This window comes from Pomacea canaliculata, linkage group LG5 (genome assembly GCF_003073045.1).
Source record: "Pomacea canaliculata isolate SZHN2017 linkage group LG5, ASM307304v1, whole genome shotgun sequence".
In the NCBI taxonomy this organism is placed as follows: domain Eukaryota; kingdom Metazoa; phylum Mollusca; class Gastropoda; order Architaenioglossa; family Ampullariidae; genus Pomacea; species Pomacea canaliculata.
This window is the reverse complement of record NC_037594.1, coordinates 10,362,439-10,381,961: the sequence shown is the minus strand read 5'-3', so window position 1 is coordinate 10,381,961 and position 19,523 is coordinate 10,362,439. Positions and strand designations below refer to the sequence as shown.

General features: G+C 37.3%; 2 protein-coding genes across 2 annotated transcripts; one reads left to right on the top strand and one right to left on the bottom strand.

The window, feature by feature from the left end:
* Positions 1–942: 942 nt before the first annotated feature.
* LOC112564625 (cytosol aminopeptidase-like) lies at positions 943–8,955 on the top strand. The gene is made up of 14 exons (XM_025239577.1): positions 943–1,064; positions 1,412–1,533; positions 2,307–2,467; positions 3,045–3,113; positions 3,600–3,711; positions 4,196–4,354; positions 4,542–4,697; positions 5,170–5,294; positions 5,780–5,868; positions 6,955–7,057; positions 7,242–7,321; positions 8,159–8,308; positions 8,508–8,601; positions 8,781–8,955. Exons 1-14 carry the CDS (start codon positions 972–974, stop codon positions 8,837–8,839), a joined length of 1,572 nt encoding a protein of 523 aa, XP_025095362.1. The 5' UTR covers positions 943–971; the 3' UTR covers positions 8,840–8,955.
* A 67-nt stretch (positions 8,956–9,022) lies between these two features.
* LOC112564624 (D-3-phosphoglycerate dehydrogenase-like) lies at positions 9,023–18,683 on the bottom strand. Its single transcript, XM_025239575.1, has 11 exons — positions 18,474–18,683; positions 15,073–15,224; positions 14,649–14,714; positions 14,006–14,159; positions 13,686–13,818; positions 13,372–13,520; positions 12,643–12,795; positions 12,182–12,314; positions 11,242–11,381; positions 10,777–10,999; positions 9,023–9,953 (listed from the first exon to the last, which is right to left on the bottom strand). Exons 1-11 carry the CDS (start codon positions 18,606–18,608, stop codon positions 9,796–9,798), a joined length of 1,596 nt encoding a protein of 531 aa, XP_025095360.1. The 5' UTR covers positions 18,609–18,683; the 3' UTR covers positions 9,023–9,795.
* Positions 18,684–19,523: the final 840 nt, after the last annotated feature.

Genomic DNA, 19,523 nt, shown 5'->3' with positions numbered 1-19,523 from the left:
TATTTATCCGTGATGTTTATATCCATTTCAATGGCTATGAACTGTAGTTGTGATGGATATATATATATATAATATAAATAATAAATATTAAACTCAAATTTGCTTTTCGTAAATATATTAATATCGAATTATTTTTGTGCAGGAACTGGAATGCAGTGTTATTTGTTCGGTTTGCTCTGTTGAAAAGATTATTTCGTAAATCTTAGCTTTGCTTTATCGTAATGTGTGTGCGTGCGAGCACTCGAGGGAGCAATTAATAAATTAAAATCCAGACACTGCATGTTTTCTGAGGTCAGCCGGCCTCTGCGCTCCACATCTTCCTCTTCCCCTTTGTCACATAAACAGGCTATATAGCTGGCTGTACTTGAGACGCCTTGATGAAAGGCGTGATTGTACCACCCTCACCCTCCCACACTCTCGATTTACCATTTTTAACCTCCATGATATTTATACAAAGGTGATGTCGAGGGTGGATGATATTTAACTTACGAAAGGATTCGACTTACCCTCGATGACCATGCAGCTAGTACAGGTCTGAGCCTGCAATTGAAGTACACGATGCTAAAAAAAATCAACACACGTGTGATCTAAAAGATTTGACTGTCTTCAGAAAAAGACTTCTCCAAAGAAAATAAATTTATACAATTCTAAGGAAGAAATGAGGACTTAATTGTTTTTAACTGTTTTCCAACTTTCAAAACTAATATATTTGTCAAGTATTCAACGCACACCACTACAGCCTATGTATTGCTTTCATGGGCTTGGATGCGATTAAGTATTAAACTTTAAGAACAAACCAATTATTGTAGAGATACTACATATCAAGTTAATCAGCTTCTTGTTGACGTACCCAGTGACTTTATATAATAAATATTTATAGTCTCTGACATACCCGATCTTCACGTCAAGAACGATAACTCTGTCTAAATTCCAAGTCTGTGAACTACGAGAGTATATTCCCTTGGTTTATCATGGACATGTGCATGAGGGCTATTCGCATTCGTAATGTTTTCAACCATCATTTGCGAATTTCTAATAGAAATTTTTGCTGCTCATGCAAGCGAGTAAGTGTTCATGCAATGTACTCACATTAAAGCAAGCGAAGGGCTCCATATGTTTTATTATTAATCTATTTTATCATCTGTTATAATCACCTTGTCCTTTGACAAAAGTAGATTGCTTTTAAGGACACCTAAGATAATTTTTTTTTAATTGCGGATGTAATTACTAACATCAACACTAAAATGTTAATTTAGAAAAGAGTGTATTAGCAAAGTCAATAAACTAGCTTTTGTTGGTGTAAGCTTTATCTTCAAGTGGCATGAGCGCTGTTAGGCATTCCATCTAGTCACTAGCGGGTCATTTTCGTCTTCATTTTAACATTGAACTGCAGAAAATTTATTCATTTTAGCCCAAAGGTTTGGTATTGGGAGCATACCAGCCACAAGAAAAAGGAGGGCAGCTGATTTTAACACCTGCAGCTCGAAAGTTTGATGAGGCATTAAGTGGTCAGTTGCACCAGCTGCTCAAATTGTGAGTAATCATTTTAAACTCATTGCATAAACGTCTTTTTTTTAACTTAAAAAAAAAAAGACTTCTTGTAGGAACAAACTTGATATCTTAGCAGTTGACAATGTGTTCAACAAATGTGCTGCACCAAAACTGAGAGGAGATCTAAATTTGGGCATGTGATTTTACAAGCTCCTGATGTCATTTTAAGTTTAACAAAAAAAAAAAAAAAAAAAAATCTGAAGTATCCCTATTACCTGGTTAGTGAAAGGCAGTTCATCAATGCTCCACTCCCTTTTGTTTGATGAGATTATACTTGATACCTCTGCAGCAATATAATGAAACATTTTCAACACAATTTAGGGTGGTTTGTCTGTTGTAACTAATATATCACAAATCTATTCCATTGAGTAAAGAATTCAGTTCAGCCTCAACACAAATTAGTGAAAGAATTCTGTTACAGTTATATAGCATGTTCTTTTACAAATCAGGGTTGTTCGCCTTGAGCTAAACACCCTAGCCTGGAGGACCGGTTGATCACAGTTTGACCCTCTTAGACCTCTCTAGCTAGATTAGCCAAGTTTCCCTTAGCATAGCTGTTCAAAATCAAATCATTGGGGTACATAAGCTCCCTAATCACTTCAAGGTAATGATAATATAGAAAGAAAGAAATATTATAAATATTAAAATGAATGATGTTCTCATTTTCTCTAACGTTTATAACAGTTTTAAGAGGGAATATTTTAAATTTTGGATGGCTGTAAGCATTTTTATCCAAACAATCATCTCATTTACAGCGCTGGCAGAGGGTTAAAACCAGGTAAGAGTCGTGTCCTGTATGGTCTAGGGAAAAACTACTCTGCTGTTGCTGTGGCAAATCTTGGGAAGCAAGATGTTGGGTTTTGCCCCTTGGAGCAGTTGGAAGAGGGGCGAGAGAATATACGAGCAGCTCTGGGCGGTAAGTTGTTTGAGAATTTTCCTGAACCGCCAAGATCTTTCTTTGAATATTCACTGTATTGCATAGGAGGATTTCTGTCTGTGACAGTTAAGCTACAATTCCTTTTAGGCAAAACACAAAATACAGATCATTAACTAATTATAAAACTTCAGTGCTTGGAAAAAACATCTGAAAATTTATTTTTTATTTCTTTTAATGTTTTCTTCTCTCATGTGTGCATCTCCTCTTTTTTCATCAGTGATTGTTCTATCCTTAATTCATTATGTCTTAAACGAAAATCTAAAATAAAAGAATGACATGAGATTTTCTTCTAGTAATTCATTTAAACATTTTTGGTTTATTTTCTGCATTAGCTCTTTACAAAGATGATTCACTTTACATATGTCTTTGTGACACAGAAAACTATCAATTTATCCCAACAACAAATCCTGGGTAGCAAAGAGCATTAAGGAGGTATTAAATAAAAAGTAGCAGGCTTTTAGGATTATTATTCAAATGCTAGTTCAATCATGTTTTGACTCTATTAGCTTCCCAACTTTCAACATATTGTATGCAATTTTTCCCTGTAAATTTACAGGGGCATGTATCCAGTTGAGGGAGTGTGGAGAGACCGCAGTAGAGGTAGATCCATGTGGTGATGCTGAAGGTATTCAATTTCTGCTGAACTAAGCTTTCTTAAGTTTACTCTTCCAGAGTAAATCTTAATGATGTTACCTCTTTTCAGGCACAGTAACACTTGAAATTTAAATAGTTGTAATTTTTTATGTGTAGAATCAAATTTCTTATTAGTAGTCTACATCCTTCCTTTACTCCTTCATAACTTGCAAAAATAAGTTCAGTTTTTACTTCATTGTAAGTCATGTGTTCCATGAATGTTTTAAGGAAATAAGTGATGATTAACAGCTGTGTGAAGTGGTTAGGGACTTAAGAAAATCAAAATTAAGAACTGTTTGAGGACTGCATGAGAAAATCTACATTCTGGATATCTGGCTTATTGCGTGTGGCACTTTCATTTTGAAATTTGTCACTAAAACTAGTAGCAAAAAGAGTCAGTTGCTTATCTTAGTCTGATATTCAGTCCAAAAGCTGCAGATTTAGCTCAGGAAAGTTCACGTCATTTTTCCTTTCCTAGCTGCAGCAGAAGGTGCGGTTCTCTCTCTCTTTTCATATGATGAGCTGAAATCAAAAGACAAGCAGAAGCCAGCTGTTGAGCTTTCTTGCTACACGGACTTTGTCACTGACAAGTGAGTATGGAGAACATTGTTGAGTTGTATATTATTACCTCCTGTACGGCAGAGTAAGTCAAAGTGGAAAGTTTGTAGGCTATACAATCCATGACTGGCAGCCAGTGAAGAGAGCATATAGTAGGTGATAAATGTTCATATCTAGATGGTCTGCAGATGAGGCAAGCAGCATTATTCTGGATCCTTTGAAGACTGTCATGAGGGCATGGTTTTTATATACATTTTCCTCAGGTTTTGATCATCTTTCATGTCTTGCCCTTATGTAAGGATGCCAGCATACAGAGTTTCCATTCAGAATGTCAGAATGTGGTCAGGATGCTGCATTTCAAAAAGCTGAACTCAGCAAGCAATAAAGAGAGTGTCAATGAACACACTGCACGCATGACAAGTTAAAGCAAATAAAAATATTAAAACAGATGCAGATGAGAGTGTGTCTTAGAGATGCAGGAAACTAATTCCCAGAGATAATATACCATTTTCTCAGGACTGCAGTTGAGAGAAGATGGAAGCGAGGGCTTATTTTGGCTGATGCACAGAATGTAGCTCGTCATTTAATGGAATCTCCAGCAAACAGACTAACACCAACTATCTTTTGCCAGCAAGTTATGGCTCGACTACAGCCTGCTTCCACGGTTGTGAAAAGGCAAATATGCTTCTATACTTTTTTCTTAGATTTTTTTCCCTTTCTTTTCTTAAATCTCATTTAGTCTGTTCATTAAAAGAAATTTTGCATGGCATAATTTTACAAAGAGATTAATGCAGAACTATATAGCATAAGATCAAATGGTGTCCAAATAATAGGAAAAAATCAATCTGCGTGTGTTTTTAAGGGACCGCCAGTGGGCAGAGTCTGAGAAAATGGGAGCCTTCTTAGCTGTTGCACAAGGTTCTGAAGAAGCCCCTTGTTTCTTGGAGATAGATTTTCAAGGAGGACCACCCTCCCAAGCACCAATTGCTTTGGTTGGAAAAGGAATCACATTTGACACGTGAGAAAACTATTTTTGTAATTTAGAGGTTCATGAAAGCAGGAATCAGAACAATTTCAAAAGATATTTTTATAATTTTTATTTTTCATTTAGCTATCAAAATAAAAAAGTGGTTACTTTGTGATTCATGCTATATAAGGATGTCATGTATATATATAGATGCATATATGCATGCGATGTTCAAAATTTATTATACTTTAATTTTGGTTTTGTGTACAAAGAAGAGGTTGTTTGTCTCAAATGATTTTTAAAAATGCTGTAGTATCCGTGTCAAAGAGGAATTAGATTATTAATCATTAATGTGTGTATGCATTTTAAAAAATTTCTTATGTTGGTGTTTTTGATTTATGATAAGTCCCAGATTATACTCAAAGCTAGATGCTGGTAAAGCATTCTTATTGTCATGTGCTTATGCTTCAAGCCATGCATTGAATGTTGTTGATTACCCTGGAATGATTGGGTGGGTTGATAGAGGTGGCATCTCTCTGAAACCGTCAGCTGACATGGACAAGATGAGGGCAGACATGGGTGGTGCTGCTTGCGTCGTGGGTGCCATTTTGGCTGCTTCGCGTTTGAAACTACCTCTTAACATTAAAGGTATTCATGTAGCACATGTTTTTGACATTATTCAATTTTCTTTGTGTCACTTTGACTCAGAACATGTTCTGTAGTATTTGAAAGTATCAATTTAAAAAAGGCACAACCTTTTGAACATCATGCATCTTGCATATGTTTGAGAAGATAAATCTTTCAACATGACAATCATAAAATTTTGTTGCCCTTTTTTTTTAACATATTTTTATAGCATGTTGCATGTGCTGGTTGTGTATGAACTGATGTCTAACTCAAAACCCTACCCTGTTACCATTTTCAAGAATTAACTTCAGTTCATGTTGTTGCTTTTTTTTTCTTTTTTTTTTTTTCTTTCTTTCTTTTTTTTTTATCTTGTTCATCCTTAGCCACCCAGCATATTGCTGGCCCCATTTTTCCATTGTCTTGTTTCCATTGAATCAGAATGTTTCTTCAAACTTGTGATACAAAAGGATAGGTAAGTGAAAATGCAGTTATATTTCCCAAAACAGGTTTTATAGCACTTTGCGAAAACATGCCAAGTGGCAAAGCTGTCAAGCCAGGTGATGTGGTGACAGCAAGGAATGGGAAGACTATCCAGGTAAAGCAATAATACAGAGCTCATATCTGCTGCAAATATTTATTTTTTTTTTTTTAATGTCTTTTCTCAATATGTTAACGTATAGTCAAGCATGACAATTGAAACAATTTTGTGAAATGTATTTTAAATTTTTTCCATGAAGCAGCTTTTTTTTCTTAAGAAAAAGAGAATTGAAAGAGAGAGTTTTCCCATTCCTTTCTTACTGAAGCATACCATGAAAAGATGTGTTGTCCATTATTATAAAAGTGTCCTTAGTTACAAATGTAGTTTTATAGATATATTTATTTCATATTAAATGCATATATTATGTGTCTATGGTGATAACTGGTTTTGTTTTGAATTAGTTTTGTTTACTACTTTGTTTAGCTTTTTTTTTCTTTTTTGAAGTACTAAAATACTAAAAATGGTACAAATAAACTGTTTTAAAAATCAAGTGATTTTTAAAACAGTTTATTTGTACCATTTTTAGTATTTGCTTTTCTTATGTTTTTCATTACCGAGTATGCATAAACAATCAATTTCATTTTTTAAGGCTCTTATATGATACTCCTATTCCCATTAAAGTGTGTTTTGGTCATCTTATATGTAAATTAAACACTTTGATTTCCCTTCATTCTCATTCTGTTTTTCAGTGGCAATATTGTGCCACTAGATTTTACACCCATGACCTTGTAATGTGCTCTTTCCTAGAAAGTAGATAGACTACCTTTGATAATAAAGTCACTGCTTGGTAGAATGGGGTAGCACCAGTTTCATTTATTAGTTTATCTCATCAGAAACATTGTTTGTTCATAGAGTGGACGTTTTGAGGTCCTTTAAAACAAACACAATTACAAGATAAGGTCATAGCTTTAGTATGTAGAGGCCATGAACTTGATGTCAACATGTAATATGTAAATTCAGAATGGCTTAACTCAGAAAATTTAATGTGAAGGTTTAATTTTCTTTTAAAAGAAAGTAAAGTGACTTAAATTTGTAAAAACATCATGTATGCTCCATCTTATTCTAAGCTATGTATGGAGAGCTATTCTGAAAGTATTCTTTTTGATGATTGTTTTTGACTGGCATGTGGTGTTGGCACAACAGGTTGATAATACAGATGCAGAGGGGCGGCTGATTCTTGCTGATGCACTGTGCTATGCAGAATCGTTCAAGCCACGCCTCATTGTGGATATGGCCACTCTAACAGGTTCATTAATTTTCACCTTTTTTGGGTTTTGGGTAACTAAAGTAATAGCCTGTGCTGTATTCATCCTAGTCTGTATTATGAAGACTGGTACACATATGTGTTTTCATGGTGTACCTTCATATGTACATTTTTTTACATTTTGCAGACAAGCATGTTTTGAAAATAAAAAATTTGTTTTATGCAGGTGCTATTGATGTGGCACTGGGTGCAGGGGCTGCAGGAGCTTATACTAACTGTGATGCTACTTGGGATCTCTTGTTAAAGGTTTGTGAGATTTATTTGTTAGTTTTTGTTTTAATACCTTGACAGGACTAGGTGCTCATAAAAGTTACTGCCTTTCTTAAAAAAGCCTTTTATTGCTTCATAAGGATTAATGAAATTGTATGTTGCTATATGGAAATACCCACACTAATTCCTCAGTTTTAAATCCTACTTCAACCAGTTTAGAAGGGTAAGCCAGGTATGATTGTGGAGACTTTTGTGTTTCAACAATAGTCATTGTTGTGACAAGTGATTTGCAAATCGCTTTTATAAGCCTACTCACACTTTAAAGATTACATTTAAACAGCCATCTTCATTAACACAGAAAAACAAAGTCTGACAGGCATGATCTGTGGAGTGTGAAAGAAAAGAAAGAACATTATGTTTGCCTTAGAGCCTTCTGATATGGGGCTAACTAAATGCTGTTTCGTACATGTGATCATTATCATTTAGGAGGAAACAAGAGGTAGGCTAGTGGTTAAAACACTTGTCACTAGCACAGTGAGGCTTAGGTTCCTTTGATTCAGATCTCATCTTAGGACGCTGCTCTTTATTTGATGTGTCACCTATTTACAAGGCCAGCTGCTTTGCTGGGATATAGTCTTTTGCTGACTCAGCATAAAACTTTTTTTAAATTTTAATTTAAAAGATCAATAATACTTTTTGCCTCCATGCGGTCTTGGAACAAAAATTTCCCGAACCACTTTTTGTTATCTAGCATCTTTGTAAAAAATAAGTTCAACATTTTGTAAAAGGTTTGAATAAGAACCTTTGCATGCACAGATTTATGTCCTATCACTCACTCTATGTGTAAGCCTTTTTAATATGTATTTCATACAGGCCAGTGTTTACAGTGGTGATCGGGTGTGGCGTATGCCACTGTTCAAACTCTACAAGAGTCAGGTCACAGAGTCCCAGCTTGCAGATATTAACAACATCGGAAAACACTCTCGCTCTGGTGGTTCCTGCACAGCTGCTGCTTTCCTTAGTGTAAGTTTTTGATCTGTTTAACTCAGTTTCACATAGCGGCGAATTTTAACTGTTCCCATGCACAAACACATGGCACGTAACGAATAATTTATTTATTTTTTTTTTTTTTAGTCGTTTATATCTGCAAAAAGCTGTACCTATCAGTTCCTTGTTTTTTTCAGTAAATTGAATATGCTTTGGATTTTGTTGGGTTAAACAGGAGTTTGTAACCAGTAAGCACTGGTTGCACCTGGACATAGCTGGCGTGATGATGAACAAGGATGAGGTGCCATTCCTCAAGAGGGGCATGTCTGGTGAGGCTTTATAAATATGACCAGTGAATAGTCAGTTCTCTTCTGGTTTACATTAACATCACAGACCTTCCAGTGTTATTGTAAATGTTACCATCCTAAATGAAAACTTGTTAGTTACCCTTTTCACATTCTGTCCAACTTCAGCCCTACAAGTAAATTGTGATGTGGTTTTCGTGCAGGACGGCCAACAAGAACTGTGGTGGAGTTTCTTCATAGGCTGAGCACCCAAAGTGCTTGATGATGTAATCCTCAACAGAAAACTTTTATAACTGTCATTGGCTGGATTCAGTGCTTGAAGCAATGTGAAGAAATTTTGAAGTGAGGTTTTTATCAATAAACAATATTTGAATTTTTTTCTGGTGGTTTGCATCATGCCATGTCACAGCACACTTTAGTTGGTTTCAAATTTTCTCAACAGATATTTGATGGCAAAAGTACTTTTTATTAGCATTAAACAGGTCTTGGCCAAGTATCATGACAATGTAAATATGAAAACTGGAAGCACAAAAAGGCAGTAAATATGCATCTAACATCCTTTGTAATCACAGTGATCATCATCCCATCAATGCAGACACAGCTGCTTCCATTGCAGTAGCTGTCTCTATCTTGGAGCTGTAGTATTACAGTTCTTACAGTTTGACTTGTTAAAAAGTACCAAAGACAGAATTCAAGAGGAAGCATCAACAAGATCAACAAGTCAGCTTGCTGAGGTAAATGTCAGAAATGTTTCTCTCAAACTTGCAATGGGTCTTGCGGCTTCCACCTGAAGATACTGGCTAGTACAGAGACCAAAATGATATGCTTTTTTAACAAATAGATCACCCTAGAATCCTAAAAAAATGCATAAATATTAAAAAATTCATGAGTACATTGGTCCACAGTTTAGAAATATTCGTGTATAAATCAGATGCTATAATACAGACACTAGTACATGAATGAGCAAGATGCATCAAGAGACAGCAGAGATCCTCGGTAATATGGTGCAAAGTTGAAGTCTACAAACCCTTCATTTGCAAATATTTGAGGTAATGAAGGCAAAATGAGATTTTTTTAAAAGTTGCTCTGCTTGTTATTTTACAGGAATAAAGTAATCCCAGTTTGACAGACAAACGTGCTGTTATGGGTTGCAGATCTCATGCAGATAAAATTTCAAATTCACAAAATAGAAAAAGGCATTAAAGTTCTTAAAAGGCATTACAATACAGCTTGATTTGACGATGACACAATTGTCTTCAGAGCCTCAAGGCCATTAGCAAGAGCAGATGACAGGTTTATGATGCCGCAGACCGATGCATTAACAGCCTGTGACAGCGACAGTCCTATCACTGATGCTCCATTTTTGGTGACAGCCTCTGCAACAGTAACATTACAAATTACCTCTGCTGTTAAAAGTAATGGTCTACATAATACTGGAGTCCGAGAGTTATTGAAGCACACACAAGCATGAATATTATGTATAGATGGCCAGGATCTCAGCACTTTACATTACCTGGCCATGAATTTTAAATACAATTGGGGAAGGGTGTAAAATAAGTTCTCTTTTACTGAGAGCATGTACACACATCTTAACCATCGACAACACAGGACTACAGTGAGAATGGAGTTCTACAAGAGGTATTTCTGAAACCACGTTCTTAACATCCTTTTGTAACTTGGAACAGACTGAATGGTTTGAACTGAGAATGGCAGCAAGTTCCATAGTTCAGTCCAATACAAGAAAAGAATCACTTGCGAAATCTTTTGGTGCAAAGTTTTGGCAGGTGTAAGATAATGATGTCTGACAAGGAATGACATTGTCTCAAAGGAGAATAGACAGTATCTGACATTGAAAGTAGAGGAGAAGCTTTTTCTCCATGTTAGTGAAGCTTGTAGATGAATCCCACAATGAAAGAACGCTATAAACCAAACTACGTATATAGGCTCATCCCCTAACTTCCGACTAGTGCTCTGGAGTAAGAAACCTGCTAAATGCTGATTGGATGTTGCTGTAGGTCATCAACCTTGATGAAATACCCTCATCACGTGACAAAAGGTCAATTGCCATCATGTTCACTGAAGGAAAGAAAATACACTAAGTACACCTTCACTGGATTGCATCAGATACAGTTTAAGGCAGAAAAGTTATTAAAAAATCAGATGAATTAAGTATTCTCATTAACTTCCACCAGCACTCACCAATCACAGAAGGCAGTAATGCTGGTGATGGCACAGCTTGGAAGATGAGCACTGGGCCAGACAAGCTGGCAGGAACCGTGAATGATGCTCCTTGTGCTTCAGTAAGAACAGGCACACCTCCAGCCACTGAACCAGCTAGCTGCACTGACTGCCCACCTGCTGTGGTGAATATTACTGAGATGCTTGCTGTGGTGCTCACCTGGCTTTGTGTCGACATCTTCACCTGCAAAAGGTGTAAATTGTTTAATGGGTGCTGCACAAACAACATTATTATTATAAGTCTGTGCTGTGAGGTCTGCAGCAAATTATTTACCTGATTTTTGATTGACCAACAGAATAGCAGCACAGCTTTTATCTGGTCTACACAGCATAAATTATCTGAAAGCAGTCTGCTTTCTGATAGGCAAAAACAAAAAAACAAAAAACTCTATGCAAAAAATGGGAAAAAAGTCAAAATATGCTCACAGTCAGCCCTGCTTGTTTGGCCAAAACTGGGGCATTAATCAGATTAAGTGGTGCATCTGCATCACCTGATCTAGTTGAACGAAGGTAACCAGCCAACATAGCAGCACTCAAATAAGATCCAGCTTTATCTAAGCTTGTTCCTGCAAAAGTGTTGATGACAAAGATGCAGATGATTACAAAGGTGAAGTATTCATGCATAAAACTGCACACAACTAGCTAATTTAATCACTTAAATCATAAACAATTACAAAGTATGTCAGCTGGACACCAGAGGGTATCACAGAGATGAATGTAACAGCATTTTTCCTACACAAATAGACTAATCTTTACCACTGCATCAGCAACAGAGGCTATCACAACAGGATCTGACTGGATCCAAAGCAGATGTGTATGTTTTAAGGTACATACAATCTAAAGTATTTAAATAGCAAAATTAAAAATGATAAGGTGTAAACTGAGGAAATCTAGTAAAGTTACCGCTTTTTTTTTTTGCAATGAAATCACAGGCAACTAGTACAGAAACTATTATATCAGAGGGAAAATTACATCAAGTTGAATATCTAGAGTACTTGCAAGTAAAGCTATAAGAGTAGCTAACAGGACCTCGGTAAGAGATCTCAGTGAATTTTCCAGTTGGACTAAGCCATGCAAAGGTCCTTTACTGTCAGAACCTTGTGATGCTATTATCAGGGTGAAGGAGTGTTTCCTATGAACTAGGATGTTCAGTTCTCAAATAACTACCTCCTTTGGACAATTAAGACTCTCAAAAAATGAAGTGTGGTCAGATGGACAAAGCTTAAAAACCATTTGGTGAGAATGTCCTCTTTGTCATTAACTTCCTGATTTTTGATATTCAACACTTAGAAAGATCAACGTATCAGCTTAAGTTTATAGCCATTTTAGAAAAATAACCAATCAAGCTATCATGAAACTTGCTTACCAATTGTAGTAAGATGCATAGATGCAACTGAATCCCTAGCCAGCAAACTTCCCAGAACCCCAAGATTTTCTCCAAGTCTCACCCAGGGTTGAGATTCGGGGCTCAAAGCATTGGAGAGTGCTGGAGCATTTACCTGAAAAATCAAAGGTTATCATTAATCTTTTTCAAGATACAAATTTTCTGAATGATTATCAAGCATTCTAGAGGCAAATTTTTTTTTTTAATAACACACTGACTCTGCAACACTTAAGATACATGAAAACAAACGAGATGTGCATAAGAATTCATGATGTGTCTGAAAATTGTATTGAGGACAGTAAGAAAACTGAAGTACAAATCAAATTTGCATTATGGAAAGATTCGACTGAACAGCAATACCAGAGAAATTTCTTCATCAAACATTAGTTTTATCCTGTAGAACATTTCTAACACAAGTACACAACACTAAATCATCAACTCACTGCACCAAAGAGCTGTTTCCCTTGCACAAGATCTATGAATTGTTCTGCAATTTCCACAGCCACACGACTCTGCGCTTCACGTGTGCTGGCCCCAAGATGAGGTGTAGCGGTGACTTTTGGGTGCTTTGCCAAACTGTAATCTTTGGGAGGCTCCTGTAGTTGAAAATATGAAGCAATAATTTATAATTACCATGGCTTTAGAAAGAGACACCTTTATATTTAACTTTCTAAAATTTAAATTTGTATGCTGAACAGGGAAATTAATGATTTTACTCTTTCTCTTCACTTGGTTTATGAATGAATTTATTTTTGTTACCATGCAAATGCAAAAATAAATCTTTTCCAGATCATAATATCTCATGGCTTTTATAGGTACAAAAGTTGGAGCAAATTAATGAAAAACATCCCACTTAAGAAAGAAAGATGTATAGCATGAAGACAGTTTTGATCAGAACTTGCAATAACAGACTTTCTAAACATGTAAAAGTAAAAGCTTTCAAAACAGGGAAACATAATATGAAATGGAAAAAACAGTAAAGCTTTGAACGAGAAAGTTAAAAAGAGAAGAAGGAATCAATACTTAAAAATATCAAGGTAGTATTTTAAAGCATGTCTTTGAAGAAAGCATTTCCCTGAAAATAGAGCTCACTAATTTTAATTTCAACACTAATTCCAGAAAGACCTCAGACATCAGAAGTATGAACCATGATCATGACTAAAGGCACTTACCTCAACAAAGACATCAAGGCCTGCTCCACCACACTGCCCTGACTCCAGCGCCCTCAGCAATGCAGCCTCATCAATAATACCACCACGAGCACAATTTATGACACACATTCCACGCTTACACTTGGCAAATACATCGTCATTAATGAGATCTGTAACAGATGTTTATGCAAGATGACCTTTTTTTTATGCAAAAGGGGACATAACCTCTGAAAATTTTTAAAGAAAAAAAAATGATTTTTTCCCCTACAAGAAAAAAGATGATCAAAAATTTTTATGCATGTGTATGTGTGAGAGAGAGAATAACAAGATCTTACTTGTAGTGGCAGGAATGAGAGGTGTGTGCACTGTGATAAAATCAGCCAAGGGCCATAGATTCTCCAAGGGAAGCCACTCTGTGTTAAATTCTGCAGCAACCTCTGCTCCAATTATAGGATCATAACCAATGGTCTAGAGGAAAACAACAAAACTAGTTTAAAATTATATATTCTTATGTTTTGGTGCTTTAATGCTTTGTTTAAAATTTATACTTAACTTTCTTTATATATTACATAATGCTCTTCTCTGGATCTGCTATAAATAGCATCAAGTTTCTAAGAATTCACTATTGCAAATAATGCAAGGAAGTTTTCCTTGCCTTCATGCCAAATGACTGCATTCTTAATGCAACTTCCCGGCCTATGCGACCTAGGCCTATGATGGCCAATGTCTTGCCATTCAGTTCTATCCCCATGAATGCTTTGCGGTCCCATCGCTCCTCTTTCATGGACTGCGCTGCCCGAGCAAGATCCCTGGAAATAAGCCAGCAGCAACGCTGTCAAACTAAAACATTTAACTTAAGCGTATAAAGTGATAAGCCCAGTCACGGTGCTGATGAAACAATGAGAAACTTTCCTACAGATTTAGTAGCAGCAATGGTCTGAAACCTAGTTCTTAATCTATGGCACTGAGTTGGCATGTATAAAAACAATTAGCTGAGTCATGATGCCAATAAAACAATGTGAAAGTCTTAATTTTTGAGGACAGATAACACTGCGCATACAAAATATATAACATTTTATTTCACAACTGCTTCTCCACTCTATAAATGACACAGTTAAGCCAATATATTCATCAATTTATGTGTCGCTGATCATGTAGTCTCTCCTTTCTCTTTCTTTCTTCCACATAAAACTTTGATTTTAAAAGTATGACTAGATTGCTTTCAAAGACAGGGCAGTTACTCAGCACTTTTTCTTCCTTTGCTGGGAATTAGGTCTAATATTCTATGCAGCACTGACCTAGTTAAGCTGATGATAAGAGCACATGTGTGTTCTGCAGCACTTAATGTGTTGCCACCAGGCGTACTGCAACATCAAACACAGAATGTTAATAGCATAAAATACAATAGTATAAAGTGCTCACTTAAAGCTTTCAGATTTCTTTCAACACATATTAAGTCAATTTCTTATTAAGCCTCTCTAATAAGTACATACCCTGAACATACTCAAGACACTATATTATACCCCCAAACCTTAGTACACATGATACCATGGGAACTGTATTGTAACTGTCAGAGGAAAAGAGTCTTTAAATTTATTAATTTTAAAGAAAGGAAATATTTTAATATACATATAGTCTGGTATAACATTCTGTAACATATAATACATTCAAGAAAATATATCATTCACAATACATAGGCATAGTCTTCAGAAGATAACTCACTTCATAACAATTATGCCCCGTTCTGTTGCAACCTGGCAGTCAATATTGTCAACACCTGTCCCAGCTCTACCTATTATTTTGAGATTCTTCCCTGCATTTATCACTTCTGCTGTCACTTTTGTGGCTGACCTGACAATCAGCCCATCATATTTCTGAAACATAAATTGTTACAGCCACTTGAGATAAGTTTAGAAATAATGAAGAAATTGTGTGTACTCTGTGCAACTAAATATTTCATATTCTGAATGCATGTAAGAAAGTTGGTGAACCCATTATGATAAACATGCCAAGAGAGTATGTCATCGTATACTTTAATTAACTTAAAACTTTAATAATGCATGTTATTTAAATAGAGGTGTCCCAGGTTTTGAGTTTCTGTACCCAAAGTTTTTGTTAATTTCTAATACTTTCATGATCAAACTCAAAGGCAGAAAAAAAAGGAGTGCAAGCATTAAATAATAGTTTATTTATAAAGTGCCTTATCCCACCAACAAAGGTAGGCTCAAGGTGCTTACAGACATGAAGTCACATAAGCATTTTTATCAGTAGCCATCAAACACATCTTACAAATTCATTCACCATTATTCAAATCATAATTACTCAATCTCTTTTTCTCTTCCTCTCACACACACACACACAGAGGGCGGAGGATGCCAGAATATCTACAGAGAGCCACCCATGGTCAGTCCTAGGTGTCATTTTCAGAGAGTGGTCATGCCAGAGCCTACATACGAACCCACAACACCCAATTCTCACTGTCATTGTGACAGACACTTAAGCTCCTAAATCTTCACCAAACCTATTTTTATTTGAAACTTTAATTTAAAAGGTGAATGACAGATTCCTCTTCTGCATGTACTGTTTGATACAGGTCAACACTTGTTACTGTTAAGAGCCTTTGAAACATCTGCACTGATATCAACAGGAAAATGGGTCAAAAACAATATCCAAGGAACAAAAAAAATAATATCCTTGGAAGTACTGGTGCTCTACTAGATATATGAGCATGAGCATTAGTTCTCACAAAGAAATGTAATGAGACTAACTGCATAACACAGTTATAAACAAGTGGTTGAAAACTGACTACACCATTAACTATTAAAAACAAGAGCATGCACAGTAAGACCGATTTTAAAAACGCTCATTTGAATGTCCATAAAATGGAACTTGACAGGATCGATGATGATTTATATACTTAGGCCGGAGCGCTAGTTATAAGCGACACCATCCATCCCGAAGAATACCTGTCGTTAGTCTTGCTCCGCCCATACCGCGAAAGAGGGACACAATTGACAGTTGTGAGCATGCCAGCTGAAGCGGTTAAAAGCCAACACAAAGCACAGAAACGGGCACTAAATAACGCATTAACAAAACTGCAACAAAGAGTCAGTGGCCTAGAATCCAGGGATGGGATGGGGACAAACACACACAAAATACTGAGAGGGCAAGAATGTGAACATCGTTCACTGTCAGCATGGAGACTGCCCCTCCCCCCCCCCCAATTAAAAAAAAAAAAAAAAAGCCGAGCATCTTCCTACGCCACCAGCGCTTGTCGATATACCTGCTCGATCTTCTGCGATTTTGGTTACCTTCTGGAACCGAATATTATATGTAGCACTCTAGTAGTGTACTGAGTTATGTGTTTGTTTGTAGAGAGTCGACGTCGAAGGGCGCCAGGACTATTCCTTGTGTACTAAAGTGTACTAAAGTTTGTTTGTCAGTCGGCGTCCAACGGCAGCGTGCGTAATAACCGGCCTTGAGCTGCCCACTACACTACCTTAGTATGAGTCCAGCTGTTTGTGTCTGTATAATGCGTCTATGCACGAGGTCTCAGTGCGTCGTGTGTTGCCGAGCGTGGACCACCTGTTGACGACCGCTGCACGCCAGCCTCGTGCTCGAGTTTCAGGGGCGACGTGCGGAGGGAAGCAGCCGTGTTGCATCAGCTGCTCCGATCGCACGCTTTCTAAACACCCAGAATCCAGTGACACAGCCTTCACCTTAAGAAAGTGATGCAACTGTCACCATGCATGCAGATTTATTGTGGCTGATGCAAACTTGGAGGCTGGTCTTAGCAGTGCAAAATGCCCCTCTGGGTAAGGGTTGCCTTGGATACGCCCAGTCAGCCGAAACAGGAACTGGGACATTCGACTTTGATTACGTCTATTACACGTACATGCATTTCCAAACACCAGACTGTAAGGCAGCTTTAAAGTGTTTCACATTAACGCCAGCTGCAACACAAGTGACTACATAAGCAGATCATAAAAATCCTGACACCAGCACGTGTCGATTCAGCAGTAGCACCATCGCTGCACCCACCACTCAAGTGCTTTCATGAGTGGCGAACACGCTGCAGACAATACAAGGATTTTACCCCCAGTGATGAGAAATTTACACATGGCAGGGCAAAGTATGACCTTTGTCATTCTGAGTCAGAGCATTATAAAGATCTTGATACAACATATGCTCCACATTACTATACATCATGTGGCTGAAAAAGGAAACACTTCCAATGTGAATTTGCCCACTGTTATCCCGTGTATCACAGGATGTCGAGATACCACGACAGATTGCACTTAAATAATTGTACGTTCATGTGAATAGGAATTAGATACGTTTGGTCAAAGACTTAATAACTTTTGGTGGTTCTGTTATCAAAGTACAAAGTCTTGAGTTCACTTTATAAGGTGAACATCCGATCGAGTATTTAAAATGGAAAGAAAAAGCTCAGAATAAAAATGACCATCCAATTAAAAACAGAAAAGAAAGTGGCTCTCAGTCAATGCCACGGACGTGTACACGTTAGAGGTAAACCCTGGTCTATTATGCAATTTATTTATTTGCTGACATCGTTCTACGGTAGTCAAGAGAATGTCGACTGCATGGGAGACAATTCCGCGTATTGCACTCATGAACAGTCTCACACTTTGTTTTCTCCCCTTGAATATCAATATGTAAGTATTCACAAGGCGTAAGTTCCTCCCGAATTTCAACTTAAAAAGAAATAATCCCAAAACACTTGATTGAAGACTTCAAACAAACAAGGCCGTGTTTAGTTTTACAGTTTTGCCACCGACACCATAATTCAGTTAAACTTATTACAAGCACTCTCCATGCCGTATGCTTTAAAATTTGATTCGATAACGATCACTCCGAGATGTGTGATTAATCACACACTAATGATAATCAACCCCAAAATGCTGTAGTAGTTTAGAAACCATTTCGCAACTAAAAAAAAAAAAAACCTCTTCTGTGGTGACCGCGAGCATGAGGGACAGCGTGAGACACTGATGTGAAGTGTGGTGTGGCCTGACACGCCAGTTGAACCTACGGTCAGAGGCCACGACAGCCAGGCACCGTGCACTTTACAGACAACAACGAGCAAACATCGGTCAACTTACCGGAATTTCTGCAATCAGCTCATTCTTGGACAGCTTAGTATTTGTTACTACTTCTACGCCATGGGACTGCAAGATGTCCACGCACTTGGGATCGACTTCGTCGCTGATGAGAACTCGGCTAAGCGAGATGACCATGGTGTGTTTTGAACGCACCACCCGTGTTACCGCCACGCACAGCTGAGCGAATGAGCGCAATGTGGGTCTGGCGGGGGCACCCCCTACCTTATTTGTTACCACTCCGCGGAGGGATATCCACTGCTGCCCCAGAAAGGGCACGTTAATGCATTTTATATTTCCCTACATCAGCGCGTATACAGAGTCCCTTGGAAGATAACTCCAGGTTCCTGTTGGCCAATCACACATAAATTCCACGTGCAATTAAAAAGTATTTTAATAAACAATAGAACTCCTTTGCGTATGTCTACTGTGGCACACGTATTTTTGTGTCCACGATAGCGCAGTGACCATTTTGCATACTGTACGTACACATGGTGGTCAGTGCTCACAGAATTAACTAGTAACATCCACTGCTTGGTGACTGAACTAAATGCCTGTGTATTCTGTGGTATGCAACGGCCGTCTGATCAATAATAAATAAATATGTTTTGTCATTTGTATAACGATGACAATCACACCGGGAATCTTAAACTATTAAGAGCGTGACAACCTTCACCTTCACACGTGTTGTGTGAACACACCCTTTTTTCAAAACACACACAGACACGGAAAAGCTGAAAGAAAGTCTTGTGGTCTACACAGCTCGGTGTCGCTTAAAAACTGTGCTAAATTCTTGTTAATTTTTAGCCACATACACCTATACTGGCCTCCCATGTCATGAGCTCCGATGTCCGCCTATAAGCTATAATGTTCCAGTGACATGGACTAGTGCAAGCAACTTTTCCCCATGTATATAATTTTAAGTGTTTGTTCTGTCAGTAATGCCTTTAAGAAACACGTTCAAGTACAATTATGACTTATGAGAAGCATGTCCGTCTCTTCTGGCCATCTGTACTAGCACGTACTGTCGTAAAATCTGTAACAGTAGCTGCA

Coding starts and splice junctions, on each gene's coding strand:
- LOC112564625 (XM_025239577.1), top strand. CDS start 972: ATGGACATGTGCATGAGGGCTATTCGCATTCGTAATGTTTTCAACCAT. Junction 3,114..3,599: donor TCCATGTGGTGATGCTGAAG/GTATTCAATTTC, acceptor TTCCTTTCCTAG/CTGCAGCAGAAGGTGCGGTT. Junction 4,698..5,169: donor AAAGGAATCACATTTGACAC/GTGAGAAAACTA, acceptor GTGGGTTGATAG/AGGTGGCATCTCTCTGAAAC.
- LOC112564624 (XM_025239575.1), bottom strand. CDS start 18,608: ATGGTCATCTCGCTTAGCCGAGTTCTCATCAGCGACGAAGTCGATCCC. Junction 13,819..14,005: donor TGCAGTCATTTGGCATGAAG/GCAAGGAAAACT, acceptor GTTTTCCTCTAG/ACCATTGGTTATGATCCTAT. Junction 9,954..10,776: donor ATTACTGCCTTCTGTGATTG/GTGAGTGCTGGT, acceptor TTACTGTTGCAG/AGGCTGTCACCAAAAATGGA.